Source organism: Clytia hemisphaerica, unplaced genomic scaffold (assembly GCF_902728285.1).
Source record: "Clytia hemisphaerica strain Z4C2 unplaced genomic scaffold, Clytia hemisphaerica genome assembly, whole genome shotgun sequence".
In the NCBI taxonomy this organism is placed as follows: Eukaryota; Metazoa; Cnidaria; class Hydrozoa; order Leptothecata; family Clytiidae; genus Clytia; species Clytia hemisphaerica.
The window spans coordinates 753935-776076 of NW_027104387.1; the positions used below are offsets into that span (position 1 = coordinate 753935).

Below are 22142 nucleotides of genomic sequence, written 5' to 3' on the forward strand. Positions count from 1 at the left end.
CCATTACGAAAGAATTGAAAGAGCATGTTCCTGTTTTTCAATCCATTGATGTTGATATAGACTCCAAAGAACTTGGCTCAGGTGTTTATGGTATTGTTTATACAGGCTTTATCAAAAGTTTACAGCAAAAAGTGGCTGTCAAAAATTACACAAATAAAAGCTCACATACTTCGATTTTGGCTGAAGCAATGGTTTGCCGGCGCATGTCAGGTCATCCTTCTTTTGTTCATCTCTTTGGAACCATCTCAAGCCCTGATCGACTTTTGTTTGAATATGTTGGAGATCAATTAACAGCACCTTCACTTTCAACCGTGCTTACTAAGCAGTTAATTTTTCAACATTGGTTAACCGTTTGTGTTGATTTAGTCCGAGCGCTGGATGCTCTTCACGACCGAGGTCTGCTGCACAACGACCTGCATAGCGGGAATATTCTTCTACGAAACATCCGCTACGTAAAAATCATCGACTTTGGTAAATGTACGTTGATCAGTGACCCTGTAATGTATTCCATTCAACCAGGTACGGAAAAGCATCAGAGATACAACACAAGGCATAAACATCTTGCTGTCGAGTTGCGTAATAAGCCTGGATCGTATGTTTCTTGTGAAAGTGACGTTTACACTCTAGGCTATAACTTTGACCAAATTGGAACTTATGTTGAAAATACTGGACTTAGGTTCATTGCAAGCTTTATGATGATGCCACAGCCAGAATCGCGGTTCAAACTTTCAGAAGTTTTATTAAAATTAAGTAAAATATAACAAGACTTTTGTGAATAGCTTTTATAGTTCGAAAGTAGGGACTAAGGAGCGCGGAGATTAGGAACAAAAGATAATCTTATTCGTACAAATTTGGCGGATTCAACGTATTGGGCAGAAATTCGCTTAAGCTCCGCCTCATTTTTTTTTTCATGCCATCTGCCAAATTTAAATCCCGCCAATTTGAAGGTTTTGAAAATATGAACCCTGTCTTGCTATTTGCTAACTGTTATTAAGTCATTTTAAGGTTTATTTTTCATTTATACTTTTCGTCCATCCGTCAAATTTAATTCCTTCCGAGACAAACTTCCGTTTCAGAGGGTTAGTTTGGTGCTCGTTTCGTAGCTTCTCCAAGTTGAAATATTATCCCCAGACAGCTTATTGGCAAGTCTTTGACATTATTGATACTATTATTTTCTATGGCACAATTGATCGATTTGACGTTTAAGACGGGTGGAATCGACTAAAAAACTACCCTTTCAGAGGGTTGGTTTAGTGCCCTAATTTAAATCGTTTCGTAATTTCTATACAAATTGGAAATTGAACAAAAATATACTTAGACAGCTTTTTGGCAAGTTTTTTAGATTACTGATAGTACTCTTTTCTATTGCACAATTGCTCGATTTGACGTTTTAGACGGGTGGAATCGACTAAAAAACTACCCTTTCAGAGGGTTGGTTCGGTGCACTTTCTAAACAACCAAAATTTCTATAGCCAATTATCAGCGAAAATAGTTAGGAAGATGGCTAGTCATTTTAGATAGCTAAGCAACGTTTCTCGCACACCTGCTCGATTTGACGTTTTAGACGGGTGGAATCGACTAAAGAACTGCCTTTTCAGAGGGTCGGTTCGGTGCACTTTCTAAACAACCAAAATTTCTATAGCCAATTATCAGCGAAAATAGTTAGGAAGATGGCTAGTCATTTTAGATAGCTAAGCAACGTTTCTCGCACACCTGCTCGATTTGACGTTTAAGACGGGTGGAATCGACTAAAGAACTGCCTTTTCAGAGGGTCGGTTCGGTGCACTTTCTAAACAACCAACATTTCTGTAGCTAATTGTCCGCGAAAATAGTTTAGAAAGTTGGCTAGTCATTTTAGATAGCTAAGCAACGTTTCTCGCACACCTGCTCGATTTGACGTTTAAGACGGGTGGAATCGACTAAAGAACTGCCTTTTCAGAGGGTCGGTTCGGTGCACTTTCTAAACAACCAACATTTCTGTAGCTAATTGTCCGCGAAAATAGTTTAGAAAGTTGGCTAGTCATTTTAGATAGCTAAGCAACGTTTCTCGCACACCTGCTCGATTTGACGTTTAAGACGGGTGGAATCGACTAAAGAACTGCCTTTTCAGGGGGTCGGTTCGGTGCACTTTCTAAACAACCAACATTTCTGTAGCTAATTGTCCGCGAAAGTAGGTTAGAAAGATGGCTAGTAATTTGAGTTAGTGCTTGTTTTCGTATTAGTATTGCTTGTACAACGTTCATAAGATTTTGAAAGTAATCTCTAGCCTTTTATACGCGAATGTGCTATTAAATCACTGAGTCGTTGAAGATTTGAGGTCAACGATTCATACAAGTTTCCTTTTTTAATGCGTCCTATAATATTATTTGATTGATTGATTTTTCTCGCATTTTCTGACTGACGCAGTAATATTAATATATTTTGTTATTTCTACTGTATTTTATCATCTCATAAACTTTGGGGCCGTCCATATAGTACGTACGCAAAGATTTTCCAAAAATTTGATACCCCCTCTCCCCTTGTACGCAGAGAACAATGGAAATGCTGTCATTTAAACAATAGATGTACGCTTTTGCTAGACCCCCCTCTCCCCTCTTCACTGCGTACGTACTATATGGATGGCCCCTTTCGCTGTTTTGCCGTTTTCACGAAACTATCCAGGTTTGGCTCTGACTAATTTAAACGAGCGTCTGTCCGAATTTTTTGATTTGATGTGTAGGTTTTTTAAGATAGTTTCATACGCATAACCGTGAAAGCTTTTCTAACTTATCGTTCTGACCTATTTTCATAAGTTCCCTACAATTACTATTTTGATCATGTTTGGTAATCAATCCGTAATCATCATATTTTTGTCCCTTACTTTGAAAGTCAAAATATGTCATTAAGGAAGTCATAAATTTCTAGATAATTCACTAAGCCACATTTTGTACCAAAGAAAACAATGTTTAAAACGAGATATGTGTCCTGTACACTCGGGTACCTAATAGCCGGGGGGTTGGAAAAAATCTCAAAACTTAATAAGCGGGGGGGGTTGGAATAAAAATGTCCTGGGTGGAAAATTTTTGAAAAGGAGGCTAATACAGCAGAATTAGGACAAAAGAGGGAACTTTCAAAAACATTTTCCCAAAAATTAATAAGCGGGGGGGTCTGTATTTCTAAGCACCTCCAAAACAAGTGAATTATAGACTTAAAACTGGCTATTTGCAGCAAAGTAAGGGACTCCTCTTTTGACAGCTGAAAATATTTTCAAAAATTAATAAACAGGGGTCTTAATCGGTCGGGAGGTAAGAAGGGGATTGACAAAAAATCGAAAAATTATTATCCGAGTTTAAAATATGGAAAGGAAATTGACCCCGGTGTGAGAAATACACTCATTTTTTTTTGTAAGCATACGGTAAATTTCGGCTGAAGCTCACTATGCTTAAGTAAAGCTCAATTTTGAGCCTCGGCTTATGCTTAACCTATGCTTGGTAAAAAAATTATGAAGAAGGGGGGGTAAAAGTTTTCGCGCATTTTCCCCTCTCTTTAATCTTTTACTGTGTAAAGATTTGTTAATATTTTAGAGGAAATTTTATTCTTTACGGTCACAAAAACGAAAAGTTTAGAAAGTGTACATTTTTTAGAGACCAAGTTGTGTTATTTATAAGAAATTAAACAAAATAAAATCACCAATTTTGTTTGTAATTCTCTTCGTCATTCTTCTGTTATTTTCTGAAGTTTTGGAAATTATGATTCTGAAAATTTCTTTGGCTGAGCCTCAAGGTATGCTTAGCATATGCTTAATTTTTCCGGAAATCTGAGCTTCAGTATTCCCTTATAAACCAAACGTTATGGTTATAAAAAAAAAAATGAGTGTACACCGAAAATTTTTTTCATCTGAATTCCGTTACACATTTTTTTATAAACAACTTGAATTTTTGGATTTACTCAGAAATTGGCTGAAAACCTGCTTACATTTGAAGCACAAAACTTAAAATCTGTGTCAGTTCCGCTGGGATCCCAAAAATTAAGTCCAAGAAAAAATTCCCGACAATTTTATTCAATAGACTAAAGATAATATTTATTTTCTCCAATTCTACTCTCGGGTACCTGATATCCGAGGGGTTTGGAATAAGCAAGGATACTTTAAAAGCTTTAGCTGAAATCTTGGAATAACCGGGAGAGTTGGAATGAGAATGTCCTGGGCGGATAATTTTCGAAAAATTAATTAGCGGCCCACCCCGCTTATTAAGTACCCGAGAGTAATTAAATAGTGCCTGTGAGTTTAACCTAAGTTAACTTAACGTATGTAAACTAACAAAGAAATAGAAATTTGCCTAGCTTCGGATGCTAAGTTTATCCGGAATTTGCCTAACTTCGTTAAACCTAAGAATGAAGCATCTTTAATTTGCAGCATAATACGGAGTTTGCCGAGATGTGGCCTAGTTTACCGGGCGTATACGAAGTAGGTAAACTAACGGTCCGTCAAACTTAGAAAAACCAGTTTTCCGATAAGTTATCCGACATTCGTCCAACTCGAGAAAACTTAAATTTTTAGCCGTGAAAAAAGAAGCAAATTGAACTACGCCCATAGTCCATTTGAGACATAGGGGGTATAGGGGCATAGGGGCCCTCGTGGATTTTGATCTTTTTGATCAGTTTGATCAATTAGGGAACTTGAAGTCAAAAAGAAGCAAATTGAACTAAGCCCATAGTCCATTTGAGACATAGGGGTTATAGAGGCATAGGGGCCCTCGTGGATTTTGATCTTTTTGATCAGTTTGATCAATTAGGGAATTTGAAGTCAAAAAGAAGCAAATTGAACTAAGCCCATAGTCCATTTGAGACATAGGGGGTATAGAGGCATATGGGCCCTCGTGGATTTTGATCTTTTTGATCAGTTTGATCAATTAGGGAACTTGAAGTCAAAAAGAAGCAAATTGAACTAAGCCCATAGTCCATTTGAGACATAGGGGGTATAGAGGCATAGGGGTCCTCGTGGATTTTGATCTTTTTGATCAGTTTGATCAGAGGTCTTAGAGAAGAAATGTTCAAAGTTTGATTGACTAAAGTAATTTTTTTTTAAGAAAAGCCCTGCTGGTAGACAAAAGCATTTTTCTACTACTTTGGCCCGATTCGCCAAATAATTTTAATCTTTGCCAAAGTATTTTCTTTAATTTGATAGAATAAAAATAAATTCAAACCACCTTGCTTTAGGTGAAATTTTTATAAACTCTTTCTTTATATAAGAACCAGTAAATTCGAGTTGAGTATTTTTTTGCACTTTCAGCCTCAAATTGTTCTTATTCTGTTCTTACTTTTTGGTGGGGAAAAAGTTTTTTGAGCAAGAGATTTTCCATCCAAGATATATAATAAGAGTTTCACTGAATCTTGGCGAATTTTTTTTTATGTATACAGTATGGTGTATCTACACGTTTTTTTTTATATAAGAACAAAGTATATAAGAACATAAGGCTTCGAGAGGTCAAAGAATTAAAAACATGCTAAGAACATTTGTAGGCTTTAATAGTATAGAAATAAGGACATTTTAATTCAAGGCTAATTTGTGAGAGGACAAAATCATTCAACCAATCAAAATGGAGAAAATATACAGAATAAATAATTAAAAAAAAAGTAATTAAAGGGAGATTGCGTTCCTTAAAGTTATACTTTTAAACAACTAATAACAAATTTCAGCACGTGTCTCTTCACCTGGCATGAAATTTGATTGGTTAATAGTAGAACAAATAAAAGATCTGATTGGTCGATTTCTCTTTGTTTCGAGGAAGGGGTAATTATATTATGATGTAATTGGAAGGAACGAAGGGAATGAATAGATATTTTTAAGAGTACTGTATGGGCATTATGTACTTTCCATATAAAGGTTATTTCGGTTTCGGTCATTTTCCTTTTCAAAAAAGCGTTTGAAAGTTATGTTTTTGTTTTTTTCTGGGAAACATTTTTATCTTTGTTTTGATTATTTGCCAATATTTTTTCTCTTTCTGAGTGCTACTTTTTTATGAAGAGATTGTCATGTGGCTCATGGTAGCACATGTAAAAATAAATGAGAAAAGACATTACTTGACTATAGTATGTTGTTTCTGAGGCTCCCCCAGTCTACCTTGAATTCACACATTCACGCGCAATTTTTTCCTAATTCACGTATTCACGGGCAAAAAAATCGCATTTCACGTTCACGCAGAGAAAATTTGTAATTCCACAAAAAAATGTCAGACCTCTCCCTTAAAAGGTTGTATTTCAGGCTGATAGTATTAGCCAAATTCTGGAGCCGCTCGCTGCGCTGCCGTGCGCAGCTTGTAGGGACAAAAACTACTTTCGCTTTCGTTTTTAGGCGGCATTCGCAGATATTTGGTAAGAAAACAGTGAGACTCCCCCTTCTTTTTACCAGCAAAAAATAGGAAAAAGAGATTGGATTTATGTTGGAACTTTTATTGGATTTCAAGAAAAAACCTCTTCCTAACGTTTATAATCACTCATAGTTTGGGGAATTTTCAATTATCCCGGCCTCAGTCTTTGGCCTATAGCCTATGAACTTTTGTACTGTATATGCTTTATTTGGGCTATTACTTTTCGTAGAAAAACTTTTTCTGCCCACTTTGGGCCTCAGTTGAGTATGATAGGTAGATTTTGGGTTGGGAAATTACGATGGCCCCGAGGTTTCTCCACTTCTAAAAAAAGTTCTGAAAGTTTCAAGAAGAGAAGTAAAAATTTAAAGAAGGGAAGTAAATATTTCGAGAAGGGAAGTAAAAATTTTAAAAAGGGAAGTAAAATGTCTTTAAGTATCGAAATTGTGATTAGATTTCTACATTGGCGAGCTGCCGAAATGGTTTTAACCCTTTTTAAATTGTTTAAAGCACAAGACAACGTCTAGAACACGTGATCCTACAACAAAGATTATATAAATATAAGTACTCTCCCAAAGTGTTTTTATAATTTATGAAAAGCTTTATAACTTTTGCTTAAGGGATAGCTTTTAAACGTTTAATCACACTAATCAACATAATTGCCATTACAAACATCCTCTGGAGTCTGGTAAGGGGTCTCTCTGTAATAACAATAAACTTTCTACGACAGGGGTTGTAATCAAAACCACGTGGTATTTTTGTCATTTTTTAGTTCTCTTCTTCATTTTTCAAAGCTTGAAAGAGAAGTAAAAAAATCAAGAAGAAAAGTAAAATTTTCAGTGAAGTAATACAAAAAAAATTACTTCTCTTCTTAAAATTTTTACTTCCCTTCTTCATTTTTTACTTCTCTTCTTGAATTGTCTTTTTCTAGAAGTGGAGAAACCTCGGGGCCATCGTAGGAAATAGGTAAAAAGTAAAATTATACATAAACATGTTTGAGTGTTTGAGAGTATTTTGACTTGACTTCATGTTATGTTTTTCTTATCTTTACCACACCAAAATTATCCAACAAAATAGAATTTATAAATTATTTTCAAGCATAAAAATATTTGGCTGAAGCAAATTTTTTACAAATTTTATATATTTAATGATAAAGTAAAAACGGATAAAACATCTCGAAATATTACTATTATAATTTTTATGACAGTACTTTATTCTGTTGGGAAGTTGTAAGCTTTTCCACCAAACAGAATTGAGCACTGATAACTAATATAATCCAAATAAAAAAATAATTTCACACAGTGCTTTAGACATCATAACTTTGCCTGAAAATGCAATGACTACAAAGTGGATTTTTACCGTCAAGGGCTCTAACCTGGGACAGTCTGACAAAACATGGGACAGCAATTTGGCAATCATTTTACCGAACCTTCAAAGTCATTTAAATTAACATAGTCGCAAATCATAGAAAACAAACTTGTTGTCAACAGAGATTTAACAGTGAAAATACAGTCCAGAAAGTCAACCATCCCATGATATGACCACTCGTCCCAAGTTAGAGCTGTTGACGGTATGCCGGATATCCAAAACAATAACAATCCATTATATATGATATACACAGTCATGTCAATGTCGTAACATGCTTTCAATTTTTTGCGGTACTTTCAAAATTTCAGAATTTTTGGGCACTTTCTTCGGATTTGCTTATCCTTTTCTTTTCCTGGATCCAATCAAAACCTGCACGTAAAACGTACCCCAAAATCAGTCACTTTTATAACATTATAACTTGGTCTTTGACGACTGGGAAGATTCAACGACAAAATTTTGAGAGTTAAAGTAAAGTTTATACTTCAGCGCAGTCAGTGATGAATCCGATATGACCGATGGTGTCTCAGCCATTTTTGAGATGAATAAAATGAATCGTGTTATATTTTATGCATATGCATAATGAAAGGGTGTCACTTGAAAATGGTGAAGCTGATGAATAGATGACAAATGTTCCTTTTCGATGAATATTGACATCTATATGGTATTGTGGCAGATGCATCGGTCTGGAAAGGCAACAACAACGGCTTATGTGGATGAAAAGACAAAAATTGCGTGGTATTGGTTTTTGCTATATGGAAATTATTTTTACTTTGAGTTAATGATAACACTTCAACACCCCAGCTAGGATTCGAACCTAGTTGACTTGACCACAAGCAGGGTTGTGGGTTGATGAAAATGTGTAAAGTGTAAAGAATTAAACGTGGACTTTAGGTGAATAGCTAGGGATTTAGTTTTGGCAAATGTGGTTCTTTTCAAACAAATAAGAGGACTGTATACTCAAAAGATGTTTTCCGCTGCGTTTAGACCAAGTGGCATTTGTAATTTGGCATTTGTTCACAAGAGAATACTTTTAATCACAATTTTCATGTGCTTTCTATTGTCTATAATCCGCAGAGATAGACAGGATGTGTCTCCATTTGTGTAATGTTACTGTCAGAAAGGATTCCCTGATACCTGCGAAAATGTTATGTTAGAAAAACAGTGTAAAAACAGTCAAATATGTAAATAGCAAAGAGTTAAATCATGTTGACAAGAGAGAAGTTGGCTGCTGTAGCTCTGCTGCAAGCAAATTATACAAGAGAAAAAATAGCGCGGAAAAGAAAATTAAGGGCTAAGCAAATGATGTTGTTTTGTCTTTTCCGGTAGTCAAGCCAAAGAAAAATAATGCTTATGAGAATACCATGTTTGCAGCTCTGGTACTAAGGGAAAGACGTTTCTTTATTGAAATTTTCTCGTTTGTCGACACGATCGAAGTAGCACAATCTTTTTCCATAAACAACTCTCACTCTCTTCTTGTTATATTATGAAGGAATCGTCGTCGAACTTTTTTTAAATTGATGTAATTAAAACATTGAACGATAAGAAGTGCGTGATTCCAATTTGAAATGAACTTTTGATTGACGTCAATCTGGATCTTTTTTCTATCAACTCGAATTAACGTTACATGATAAACAGCCAATCAGATTCGTAGAAAGTCTCTACCAGAAATCCAAGATAGCGAACATAGCTAATTATAGCTAATTATAGGTTATTACATATAATTATTTTATTTTTTCTCATTTGATATTTCCCGTCAGTTTTATAGAGACTTTCTACGAATCTGATTGGCTGTTTATGATGTAACGTTAATTCGAGTTGATTAGAAAAAAGATCCAGATTGACGTCAATCAAAAGTTCACTTCAAATTGGAATCACGCATTTCTTATCGTTCAATGTTTTAAGATTCAACTTTGTTGCCGTAGGCTAAGGCTACGGCAAAACTTGCAAATTTTAAAACGTATAGAAAAAACTGAATAGAAAACGTGCACACACTTTTAAAAAATAAAAAATGTCATTTTTTCTCTTTGTCTTGGTTCCTTTGTTTGATTTGAAATGACAGAAAAGGGGATTCCTTCGCTCAAAATGGCATTTCAAATGCCAACGAAATGCCAAGACGCTGACATCATTAGGCAGTTGACAAACCGAACAATAGCGCGGAACAATAGAATTCAAAAGAATACTGCAAGCAATTACAAATGCCAGTTGGTTTAAACGCAGCCCGAACTTTAAAAATAAGCTAACAACAAATTCTATTGTACAATGAACGCGCTTCTTTTATATGTTCTCGTCACGTGACTAATCAATTATTCGCACTCCCCCGGCAACAACGTTTGGTAACTGTTTCTTCTTGCGACGTTCGAGTGTAAACTGCGTTCTAATCGTTTAAATCGTGAAATGGTTTTCTGTACTGTTATTTCAAATTCTGTGTAAGCGTTCAGCTCGTCGGATATGTCTTCATCGTCGGACAACTGCTCCATAATTTTATCATCAAAGTCTTTTATCTTTTTTTATTTGCTTTCCAACGTGAGGGTCAAAAACTTCAGGGGAATGTGCTTTAATATTTATATCATTCTGTATTCTTTTAAACTTTGTATAATTATTTCGTAGATTGTTTTTAAAGGGCATAGCAAGAGTACTTTATTGGATTGCATGAAAATTTCGGGGAATGAAAATTTCGCGGTTTCGCGGTCGAGTTAGAAAAACCGTGAAATTAAAATGCCGCGAATAAATGTATTTGGAGTTCAATGGGCGAAATTAAAATGCAAATTGAAATTGAAATGCAATTTTTAGCTAAAAATCGTGCAATTCGAGTTATTTGTCCTAAAAAATACCTTAGAAACACAAGTAAGTACCCTTTTTTTTTGGATACCGCGAAATTCGCATTTCGGCTTCGGCCGCGAAATTAAAACGCCAACAAATGCAATTTTTGGCAAAGAAAACACGAAATTAAAATGGCCGCAAAATTTTCATGCAATAAAGTAAATTTAAGAACATTTTTCATAAGTGGCGCATATGATAATATTTAACTGAGCAAAGTAGCGGAGTAGGACCAAGTTTGTAGTTTTCTAAAGTCTATTCACGATAAGTGTGCACTCTTTTTTCATTTACCGATAACTTTTGAAGGAATTCTTCAATCTTTATAAATTTGGTATCATTGGAAAGATATTAGTGAGTGGAACAATTTGAAATTAAAAAATTTTCAAAAAAATTCTAAAAATGAAGATGAAAATGAAGAAGAAAAAAATGAAGATCTTGTAGAAAAGTGCTATAACTACCATTTTACGTGAAGTGAATCCTTGATCATCGAACGTCATTATTGTGAAAAAACTTCTCAAAAATAATCATTCAGTCAAAAGATATCAAACAAAGTTATAAGCTGATTGACGTCTAAAAACGCTGTTTTCTGCAGTTTTTTGCTGTTTTTTGGGGTCAATCACTTATTAACTTTGTATCATAACTTTATATTGAATAAATATCTTAATGAAATTTTTTCACAGTGATGATCTTCTAAGATCAAAGAATCTCTCCAGCGAAAATGAAAGTTATAGCAGTATTCTACAAGATCTTCATTTTTTTCTTCTTCATTTTCATCTTCATTTTTGGAATTTTTTTAAGGATTTTTTTATTTTAAATTGTTCCACTCACTAATATCTTTCCATTGATACCAAATTTATAAAGATTGAAGAATTCCTTCAAAAGTTATAGGTAAAAGAAAAAAGAGTGCACACTTATCGTGAATAGACTTTAGTGCTCTTTTTTAATAATGACGGATATTTTCCTGAGCGTCTTTTGAACGGAAGTACCATCGTAATTTCTCAATACTTGGAAACATTTAAATAATGTTGGAAATTTTCAAAGTTTTGGCACTATTTCATTATTTTTGGTAATATTTCTATGTACCTTAAGGGAAAAAATTTTCGAGGGAAAAAACGCCAATTTTAGGGGTAAAATTTCAAAATTCAAGATTCTATGTGTTTCGCGGAATTTAATTTCGCGGTTTTTCCAAAAAACGCGAAATTAAATCCCTCGAAAATTTCTTCCCTTAAGGTATTCAACACCTTTCATTATTTGCGCTGCGCGCTCTAAATTTGATGCGTGATTTCAATATTTCCTGGGCGATTGCAATATTGTATATACTTTTCAGTCCCTGACTGTATTGCACTAAATGTGCGCGCAGCAAAATATTGACATCGCGCAGAGAAAAAAATTAAACCGCGCAGCAAACTTTGAAATTGTACAGCAAATGTTGAAATCGAGATAAATATTTTCGTAAGAACAATGAATGTTTCTTGGCTGTTTTAAAAGAACAATAAATATTTTGTTGTTCTTAAAAAGATGATTGAAAAAAATACCATGAAATCGTTAGTGGGATAATAAAATAATTTCATTTAGATAATGGCTTTTTTTGTCCAAAATACAATTCTAGGGCTTTTGAAAATGTTGGTGTTTCGCAAATTCAAAAAAGATGGTCGGCCCGGGATAGTTCAAGCGGGTATAACCATATTGAAATTCGAGCCGTTACTAACAACCCTGCGGGGCCCAGGGCGCCGGGCATACACCCGTCACAGTGACAAGCCGTCGAAGGATTGTAAAGGTGTCTGGTTACAGCTGAAAATTTAGACAAAATTAAGATCAAATTCCACGAAGGCCCCTATGCCCCTCCCGGGGGGGGGTACTAGGTTTGCGAGGTGACGGGTATGTCCGAGCCAAAAATCGAAAATCGACCCTTTGAGAGACTAAATTTTGGTGATTTTGGGACCCTTTGAGAGACTTTTTCCTAAATTTTGGTCCATTTTTTCCAAATTTTGGTTTGATTTTCACCAAATTTTGGTCAAAATTTTTGGAAATCGTGACCCTTTGAGAGAGAAATTTTTGATTTTCTTGATTTTGGGACCCTTTCAGAGACTAACTTTTGAATTTGTACCCCTTTGAGAGACTTTGGAGGATCGAAAAAAGGTACCCTTATGGCTCGCACATACCCGGCACCCATTTTGCCTAAGTACCCCCCCCCCCAGGATGCCCCTATACCCCCTATGTCTCAAATGGACTATGGGCTTAGTTCAATTTGCTTCTTTTTGACGTCAAGTTCCCTAATTGATCAAACTGATCAAAAAGATCAAATTCCACGAGGGCCCCTATGCCCCTATACCCCCCTATGTCTCAAATGGACTATGGGCTTAGTTCAATTTGCTTCTTTTTGACGTCAAGTTCCCTAATTGATCAAACTGATCAAAAAGTAATTGATCAAACTGATCAAAAAGATCAAATTCCACGAGGGCCCCTATGCCCCTATACCCCCTATGTCTCAAATGGACTATGGGCTTAGTTCAATTTTGCTTCTTTTTTACGTCAAGTTCCCTAATTGATCAAACTGATCAAAAAGATCAAATTCCACGAGGGCCCCTATGCCCCTATACCCCCCTATGTCTCAAATGGACTATGGGCTTAGTTCAATTTGCTTCTTTTTGACGTCAAGTTCCCTAATTGATCAAACTGATCAAAAAGATCAAAATCCACGAGAGCCCCTATGCCCCTATACACCCTATATCTCCAATGGACTAAGGGCTTAGTTCAATTTGCTTCTTTTTGACGTCAAGTTCCCTAATTGATCAAAAAGATCAAATTCTACGAGGGCCCTTATGCCCCTATACTCACTATGTCTCAAATGGACTATGGGCTTTGTTCAATTTGTGTCTTTTTGACGTCAAGTTCCCTAATTGATCAAACTGATCAAAAAGATCAAATTCCACGAAGGCCCCTATGCCCCTATACCCCCTATGTCTCAAATGGACTATGGGCTTAGTTCAATTTGCTTCTTTTTGACGTCAAGTTCCCTAATTTATCAAACTGATCAAAAAGATCAAATTCCACGAGGGCCCCTATGCCCCTATACACCCTATGTCTCAAATGGACTAAGGGCTTTGTTCAATTTGTGTCTTTTTGACGTCAAGTTCCCTAATTGATAAAACTGATCAAAAAGATCAAATTCCACGAGGGCCCCTATGCCCCTATACACCCTATGTCTCAAATGGACTAAGGGCTTAGTTCAATTTGCTTCTTTTTGACGTCAAGTTCCCTAATTGTTCAAAAAGATCAAATTCTACGAGGGCCCCTATGCCCCTATACCAACTATGTCTCAAATGGACTAAGGGCTTAGTTCAATTTGCTTCTTTTTGACGTCAAGTTCCCTAATTGATAAAAAAGATCAAATTCTACGAGGGTCCCTATGCCCCTATACCCACTATGTCTCAAATGGACTATGGGCTTTGTTCAATTTGTGTCTTTTTGACGTCAAGTTCCCTAATTGATCAAACTGATCAAAAAGATCAAATTCTACGAGGGCCCCTATGCCCCTATACCCCCTATGTCTCAAATGGACTATGGGCTTAGTTCAATTTGCTTCTTTTTGACTTCAAGTTCCCTAATTGATCAAACTGATCAAAAAGATCAAAATCCACGAGGACCCCTATGCCCCTATACCCCCTATGTCTCAAATGGACTATGGGCTTAGTTCAATTTGCTTCTTTTTGACTTCAAGTTCCCTAATTGATCAAACTGATCAAAAAGATCAAAATCCACGAGGACCCCTATGCCCCTATACCCCCCTATGTCTCAAATGGACTATGGGCCTAGTTCATTTTGTGTCTTTTTGACGTCAAGTTCCCTAATTGATCAAAAAGATCTAAAGGATTTTTTTGAGTCTTTTTGAGGTCAGTTTGAATTATTATCTCCTTTAGATACCAGATGGTGAAGGGTCTTTTAGAGCATCCATTAGTTCCTATTGCAAAAAGAATTTTTTGATTCAATTTGTTGTCAATCTGACTCTTCTGTCCATACTGGACATTTATGTTTCTGGCATTTTCGGCCGGAAAAGTACGTTAATTGAAAATCAGGCTCTGTCATATTTTAGGTATTGCCATTTTGCATCAGTGTGCAAAATTTCATGAAAAAATATAAAGTACAGCTCGAGAAATTCAAGAAATACCGTTTTTCCGGCGAAAATAGGCTGTTCCGGCGATTTTTAGAAAGTTCCGGCTTCAAAAATCACTTTTATTGACAATTAAATCATGCTTGATGGTGGGCATTGCTATCAATAATGTTTTTGTGTGAAAAAACAACGAAATATAAGGAAAAAGTCCGATGAAAATCTGCAAAAACGGCGATTTCCGGGATATTTCCGGCATTTTCAGCCGGAATAGAATTTTTCTCAAACATCGGACTAGGCCATGTTTTAGACATTGTTAATACGCATCTTTGTGCAAAAAATCAGAAAAAACTAATGATGAAATCTCGAGAAAATGCCAAAAAACCGGTTTTTCCGGCATATTTGCGGCATTTTCGGCCGGAAAAGTACGTTAATTGAAAATCAGGCTCTGTCATATTTTAGGTATTGCCATTTTGCACCAGTGTGCAAAATTTCATGAAAAAATATAAAGTACAGCTCGAGAAATTCAAGAAATACCGTTTTTCCGGCGAAAATAGGCTGTTCCGGCGATTTTTAGAAAGTTCCGGCTTCAAAAATCACTTTTATTGACAATTAAACCATGCTTGATGGTGGGCATTGCTACAAATAATGTTTTTGTGTGAAAAAACAACGAAATATAAGGAAAAAGTCCAATGAAAATCTGCAAAAACGGCGATTTCCGGGATATTTCCGGCATTTTCAGCCGGAATAGAATTTTTCTCAAAAATCGGACTAATCCATGTTTTAGGCTTTGCTAATACGCATCTTTGTGCAAAAAATCAGAAAAAACTAATGATGAAATCTCGAGAAAATGCCAAAAAACCGGTTTTTCCGGCATATTTCCGGCATTTTCGGCCGGAAATGAATTTTTTTCGAAAATCGGGCTCCGTCACATTTTGGGTATTACCATTTTGCATCTTTGTGCCAAAAATTAGGAAAAACTAATGAGCCAATCCCGAGAAAAGCTAGTAACGAACGGACGAACGAACGGACGAACACGGGTTAATTTATAGGACCTCTACCCCACCGGGGTAGGTCCAAAAAGGAAATACCTTAACAGTTACAACAGCAGGAGCTTTGCAACCAGTTTTATGTTTGGAGCCGTCGCACGGAATATGGACTGTTAGACGCACGGTAACCGTCTCATACAGGTCCGGTAGCATTTCCAGGTACTCATTGTCCAGGCCAACGTGAGACGCTTGCAGGCTAGATGATCTTTTAGCATACTCGACGATTCGGTTCAAATCATGGTTGATTTCCTGGAAAAGTTTTGGTTGCGTCAGAATTACACGTAGCGTGACGTCTTTGACGGGAGATTCAGGACGTCGCACGTTTGGTGACGGACGCGGCGCACCTTCGTTTGATAAACGTTTGACGACACGTTCTTCACCTGGATTTAAGGTTTGGAAACACGTAATATTGAGGTTATTAACAGGCTTGACATTTTAAAGAGAATCTTGGATTTCCAAGGGTTTTTGAGAATCAATTCCTTGGACATAAAGTCTGATCTCTCCAACATCAGGGATAAATGTTCACTTGGAATTGAGATTGAGAAATACATTACAAAGTTACTCACAGCCTAACCTTAATCTTAAAGGCTGTTGGAAACGAATACAACTCATTTTTAGAACTATCCTCCCTTGAGTCAAAAGGTATATAATAAGTAGACTGGGTCCTGTTGTAACAGGGTTGACGGTTCTGCTAACACGTTCTCATACATTTATTTCGCGCATTCCAGGTTTTATACCCTAGCACCAAGCAAAAAGCTTCAAAAAGCTGATAATACGCTTAAATGAAATAATTCATTTAATTATTTTTTCTATGAAAAGATTAACGTTTTTCGAGCCTTGTCAACCCAAATCCATATAGCGTATCACAATGACACATTTGAGATTACTACAATCATATTATAAAAACACTTCAGGTCAGGTTACTTACAAGATGATTGCTGATTGGATGAGAAGGCTTCTAAGGAAGCTGTAGATATAGAATGTTGTGCGGGTTGCCATAGAGATGCAAGAAAAGTTAAATCCGAGTTCAACACTTCAGCACTGACATATTCATACCAGATATCCTGGAAAGAGAATCAGAGATAAAACTAGCCACCTGTTGGACCAACATTTGATAGGAGGGTTAACTATTAGGCTAATTATACCTTAGCGATTTTAATTACTATATCATAATTATTTTAACTACACACAAAAGAAGATAATATGTACAATTAAACTTTCCTGGGTCGTTACCCGTACTGTTTTTTCTATTTATACTTGTTATATATATTGCACTATTCATGATATGCACCACTGGAGAGTCTTCTGAGAATTTTTTAAATTTTCCACCCAATACGTCACTTAAACAATAGAAAAAGTGACGTATTGGGTGGAACAAAAACAGATAAGTTGCATATTTTCGTGAAGTCATTGCAGTGGTGCATATCATGAATATCAAAAATGAAAATGGAACCCAAACAGATGCACCCTGAAAAGTGGGCCAAACACACACACAAAACAAAAGGAAACCTGAGAAGACCAGAACGACAAGAAACTGAAAAGACTCTAAAAAATTAATAAAAAGTAAAATTATAATCTATAAAATGTTTTCTGGGGTGAATATTTTCCCCTGTGATCCACGTAAACACCTTACGGTAGAACGTAAAAGTGAAAAGCAAATCAGTGTTCTCAATTTATTCGTCACGATTGACTGAGATAGCTTTCTCAACTCTGATAATCGTTGATAGACTTTTAATTAACGATTTTAATTACGAGAAATGCTTTCAGACGCCAAAGTCTTGTTCGAAAGTCATTTCTATTCCACTCCTTACCAATATTTCAATTTTAATTTAACTTGTTATCGTTGAAAATATATTTCCAAATACTAAAATTTATGTTGTAATTTTGGATATTTCCTGAGATTTCTTTGTCAAATTTCCGAGGCACCCCTTCTGATTTATGCTAATCGTATTTAAGAGACCCTGGGTTTTTGTAAATCATGTGTGAGGTTTGTTTCAGGACGTTACAGTCATGTCAACCGTCTTTTGCCAAGCCCCTGGGTTTTTGTAGAATATCCCTTTAGACGGAAAATCTGGAATACCCAAATGAGAGTCAAAAGTGCGAGTTGGTTAACCTTAGTTTTCATGATAAACGTTCATAAAATTTTCAAAAATCCTAGGACTAAAGTTATAAATAGTTAAATTGCAAAAATTTTTGCTATTGGCTACTTGAACGTAAGTTAAGCGTGTGAAGGTTAAAAAAAGTGCGAATGCAATATACAATACACTAGACTGGAGTCGAATGCAATATACAATTGGATGTCTGATCGATCATAATTAATAATAAATAAAATAACATATTCTTTAAAATAGAACTATTTTTTGCGAATGGAAGGGTGATTGTCAAAAATTCACCAAAGTTAGCTTTCTTGAGCTATCACAAATAAAATTTATCTGTAAAAATTACATGCGTCGCACTTAAATCAAAATGTCAGTTCAAGTTGACCATGTTAATAAGCTTGTATTTCACTTTATAGTCAAATGTCCCATGACCTGAAAATTCAATTCTACCCAAAGTGCATAAATATCTGATAGAGTTTGGTTTGACAGTGTCATTACATTTGTGGTCACTCATCGGTTTTATGTTATCCAGTCTGGTAACATTGATGCTAACTTCATAGGTTCTGTGAGACGAATAATTGACAACTTCGAAAGTTGTTGAAATCCTTGATTTCTGGTTCGGTTCCTCGTAAATATCCCTCTTTATGAGACTCAAGTATTCTTTATCTATAATTGAGATACTTTCATTGGAAAAGAAGTCTTTACGCTTGATTGTGGAAACATAGTCTGTCCTTGCTGGTAACAGATTATAAGGTGTTAATAATTTAGGTGCACTTTTATTGGACGGAAAATTCAAATCACATATACACAACCTGAGATCTTTTGGTTTCGTATCACTACATTCTTCATATCCGAAGTAAGGAGATAGACGTGAATACGAAACGAGTTTAGTGCTGAATGTCTTCTGTTTCATATTTCTTTGGTACAAGATGTGGAAGGAGAATTTATCTTCCGTATTACTAGATCCAGGACCTGGTTTTGCTAACACATCGAATGATAAGTCTATATCCGAACCAGCTAAAACAGTACTTAGGCTCTCAAAACCGGACGGGACTAACCGTTTACAACGCCCCTTGGGTGACGCATCGGAAATAATATTATTCAACTGTCCAACTGCGAATTCAACAAAAGGCCAAAATAAGGTTTTATTTTGCTCAGTTTTACGCCAACCTTCACAAATACAATAAATGGGAGTCGATAACTCGACAGTGCTACACGTTCGATTGGTATGAACCTCTGTTAAAAGACCTTTGTTTTGGTAATTGGTATTAGCGAGATGTTTAACAGTGTGGTGGAGATCTATCAAAGTCACCATTCGAAGGCGATTTCGACGTAGAGCATCCATTGATGATTTACCGATTTTCCCGATAACGTTTCCCGGTACGATCATAAAGAAATGAGGATTAAATTGCTCATGACGTCCGTCTAACGTATAACTAGCGTATCTCGTATACGTGTTACCGTGATCCGCGAATAAGAACGTGATCGTGTTCTCAAGTTGGCTCATATCAGTGATAAATTCCGCGAGACCGTGATCAGCTCCTTGTACACGGTAACCACCGTAATCGTGCGGTATACACAGTATTGAAAACAAGAATAAATTCGAAGCCGTGGTTTTCAGTTTCTTAGCGATATGACGTACGTAATACGTATTGTAGTTGAGTCCGTTATAACAAAAGTCTTTATCGTCGTGGAAAATGCTTAGACTATTGTGATAGGACTCGATCATTTTGCAGGAAGCGAAAGTCAAACCTGAAACAGAAGAACAACGAAAGTTTAAGCTGTTGAAGGTTAATTAAAGGAAACAGCATCCGGGTTGGTACTGGTGTAGAAAATGATGGCTACAGTATAATACTTTCAAAAGTTTTTATGATAACCCCGAAATGACCACTTTTTGAAATTGCTTTTAAACATAAGTTTGATTCTGAGAGCACAAATATATGATGAATACTGAAACAATAATAGAAAGACAAGAGAGACAGAACCAATGTGTAGGCGCGGGCTCAACTAATTTTACAGAGCTAAATTATGTACCTGTATCGTCTATGGCAAATTTATTGATCCCTTTAACAATATTTGTCCATTTTCCACCAGCTTTTGCTCTCCCATTGAATCCCCATCCTCCCTTATAGCACATGTCCTCCTGGTACACATTCCGATATCCAGATTGTCTCGTGAAGTTCAAAAGATTGTCAAGGTGTGGTTGTCTACTCCTCTTTTCTTTAGGTAAAACACGACCTTCAAATAATGCAATTAAATTCTCGTGGGTGGCCCCATGGACAGCTTGCATCATTTCAAAATCTAATATTTCAGTTTTGGTTGATGGGTCACTGTTTATGTCGGTGATTCTCTGTATCGTCTTCGGCAATGAACGATAGAAATGACGACGTGATAGTGAATCCAACCAAACGACATTTATGTTAATTTTAGCGGTAGGATCAGATCCGTTAATGTTTTTACGTTCTTTTTGTGGCTTGGTTTCTTTAAAATGCGATGAGTCAAAGTGTACCAGTTGTGTTCTAGTCTTATTTTCACCACAACTTAAGAATACAAAATCTTTTGCTATTCTCAATTTCTTTACGTGTTCTAGTAAAGCATTTTCGAGTGATTTGGAGTTGTTCAATCCAGGTTTGACAGCTTCATGCCACCCCGTATCGTCTTTGAACACGTGTATGTAAATTTGTTGATCCTTGTTGCCACCGCATGCTTCAAAGTTACATTTAAATTTAACATCTTTTTCAACGAATTGGCAAATATCGATGTTTTCTATCCCGTCATTCTGTGACCCGCATTTGTGGTCTTTGTATTTATAAACATATTCCTTTGCTACGTATTTACAAGATTTTGGGGTCAGTATGTAAGGTTTACAACTAATTTGGTCTTTGGTTTGGATTTCAATTTTGTGTGGGAGTGTTGGATGGGGACAAAGATCGGGCGGTCCAGTGGTGGTTGGTTTGGGCGTTGACGAAGATGTTGGATTTTCGGGCGTGGACTTGTTTTTTGTTGGCGTGGTGGGTGTTGTAGAATGAGCGTTGACTGTATTTTTTGTTAGCGTGGTGGGTGTTGTAGAATGAGCGTTGACTGTATTTTTTGTTAGCGTGGTGGGTGTTGTAGAATGAGCGTTGACTGTATTTTTTGTTGACGTGGTGGGTGTTGTAGAATGAGCGTTGACTGTATTTTTTGTTGACGTGGTGGGTTTTGTAGAATGAGCGTTGACTGTATTTTTTGTTGACGTGGTGGGTGTTGTAGAATGAGCGTTGACTGTATTTTTTGTTGTCGTGGTGGGTGTTGTAGAATGAGCGTTGACTGTATTTTTTGTTGACGTGGTGGGTGTTGTAGAATGAGCGTTGACTGTATTTTTTGTTGACGTGGTGGGTGTTGTAGAATGAGCGTTGACTGTATTTTTTGTTGTCGTGGTGGGTGTTGTAGAATGAGTGTTGACTGTATTTTTTGTTGGCGTGGTGGGTGTTGTAGAATGAGCGTTGACTGTATTTTTTGTTGACGTGGTGGGTGTTGTAGAATGAGCGTTGATTGTATTTTTTGTTGACGTGGTGGGTGTTGTAGAATGAGCGTTGACTGTTGTTTTTGAAAACATTGTTGACGATTTTAGTTTTTGTGTTGAAGGTTTTGATGTTGCTGTAAATGTCAACACTGGTTCACGGGTGATTTTTAAAATTGAAGAATTATTACTCGGGTATTCGACTTCACTTGCATTGCTCAATTGCATGCCAGATTTAATAAAGAATTTCAACCTTGCATAATCGAAAGTATCATTACCATTCGTGTAAGCAGAAAACAAGTACAAAAGTCCATAGGAGACAAGTACCAACAGGAAAAATAAGAGATACCGCTTAGAATTCATTGTAGGCGATTGTTGATTGGTCTGACGTGTCACGACCACAAAACAGAGCGTCCGGTTCGAATTCCTACTCCGTTCAATATCACGTTAAGTTCATAGATAGCCTAGACGGTTAGCCGTAGACCCCGTGTAAAGAATCGTCTTAAAGACCAAGATCATTAGGTTATCCACGTAGAATATTGATTTAATCTATTTAATCCACTTTCCAAAAAAAGCAAGCGGTTAATCGAACATCTCCAATAAATTGTAGCGACAATGAACATTAAAAAGGTTATCAATTTCTATAACAATCAATATAGTAGTTTCCTCTTGCGCTGTTAATAAGCTTCTCGGCACATTTTATTACTAAACCACAACGCCACAGAAAATAGATGAAATTTCATAAAGTTATTTTGGTGACTCATATGATAACTGTATACGTCTGTTTATTACACGCACTATAAAAATTTGCACATCAGAAATATTAAAGATATTATAATTTTAAGGAACATTACAAAC

At 36.2% G+C, this 22142-nt stretch overlaps 2 protein-coding genes across 2 annotated transcripts in view; both read right to left on the reverse strand.

Annotated features, from left to right (window-relative positions):
* The window catches only part of LOC136819517 (ectopic P granules protein 5 homolog), a 72011-nt gene that overhangs the window by 28969 nt on the left and 20900 nt on the right, over nucleotides 1–22142 (reverse strand). The window contains exons 2-3 of the mRNA XM_067075750.1: nucleotides 16615–16750; nucleotides 15729–16066 (exon numbers count right to left, since the gene is read on the reverse strand). Coding sequence (XP_066931851.1) covers nucleotides 15729–16066; nucleotides 16615–16750 — 474 coding nt within the window. The remainder of the gene's footprint in view (nucleotides 1–15728; nucleotides 16067–16614; nucleotides 16751–22142) is intronic.
* On the reverse strand, nucleotides 18063–22083 carry LOC136819492 (uncharacterized). The gene is made up of 2 exons (XM_067075724.1): nucleotides 19820–22083; nucleotides 18063–19537 (listed from the first exon to the last, which is right to left on the reverse strand). The coding sequence occupies exons 1-2, from the start codon at nucleotides 21645–21647 to the stop codon at nucleotides 18156–18158; spliced, it is 3210 nt and encodes a 1069-aa protein (XP_066931825.1). The 5' UTR covers nucleotides 21648–22083; the 3' UTR covers nucleotides 18063–18155.

Coding starts and splice junctions, on each gene's coding strand:
- LOC136819492 (XM_067075724.1), bottom strand. CDS start 21,647: ATGAATTCTAAGCGGTATCTCTTATTTTTCCTGTTGGTACTTGTCTCC. Junction 19,538..19,819: donor ATTTGCCATAGACGATACAG/GTACATAATTTA, acceptor CTTCTGTTTCAG/GTTTGACTTTCGCTTCCTGC.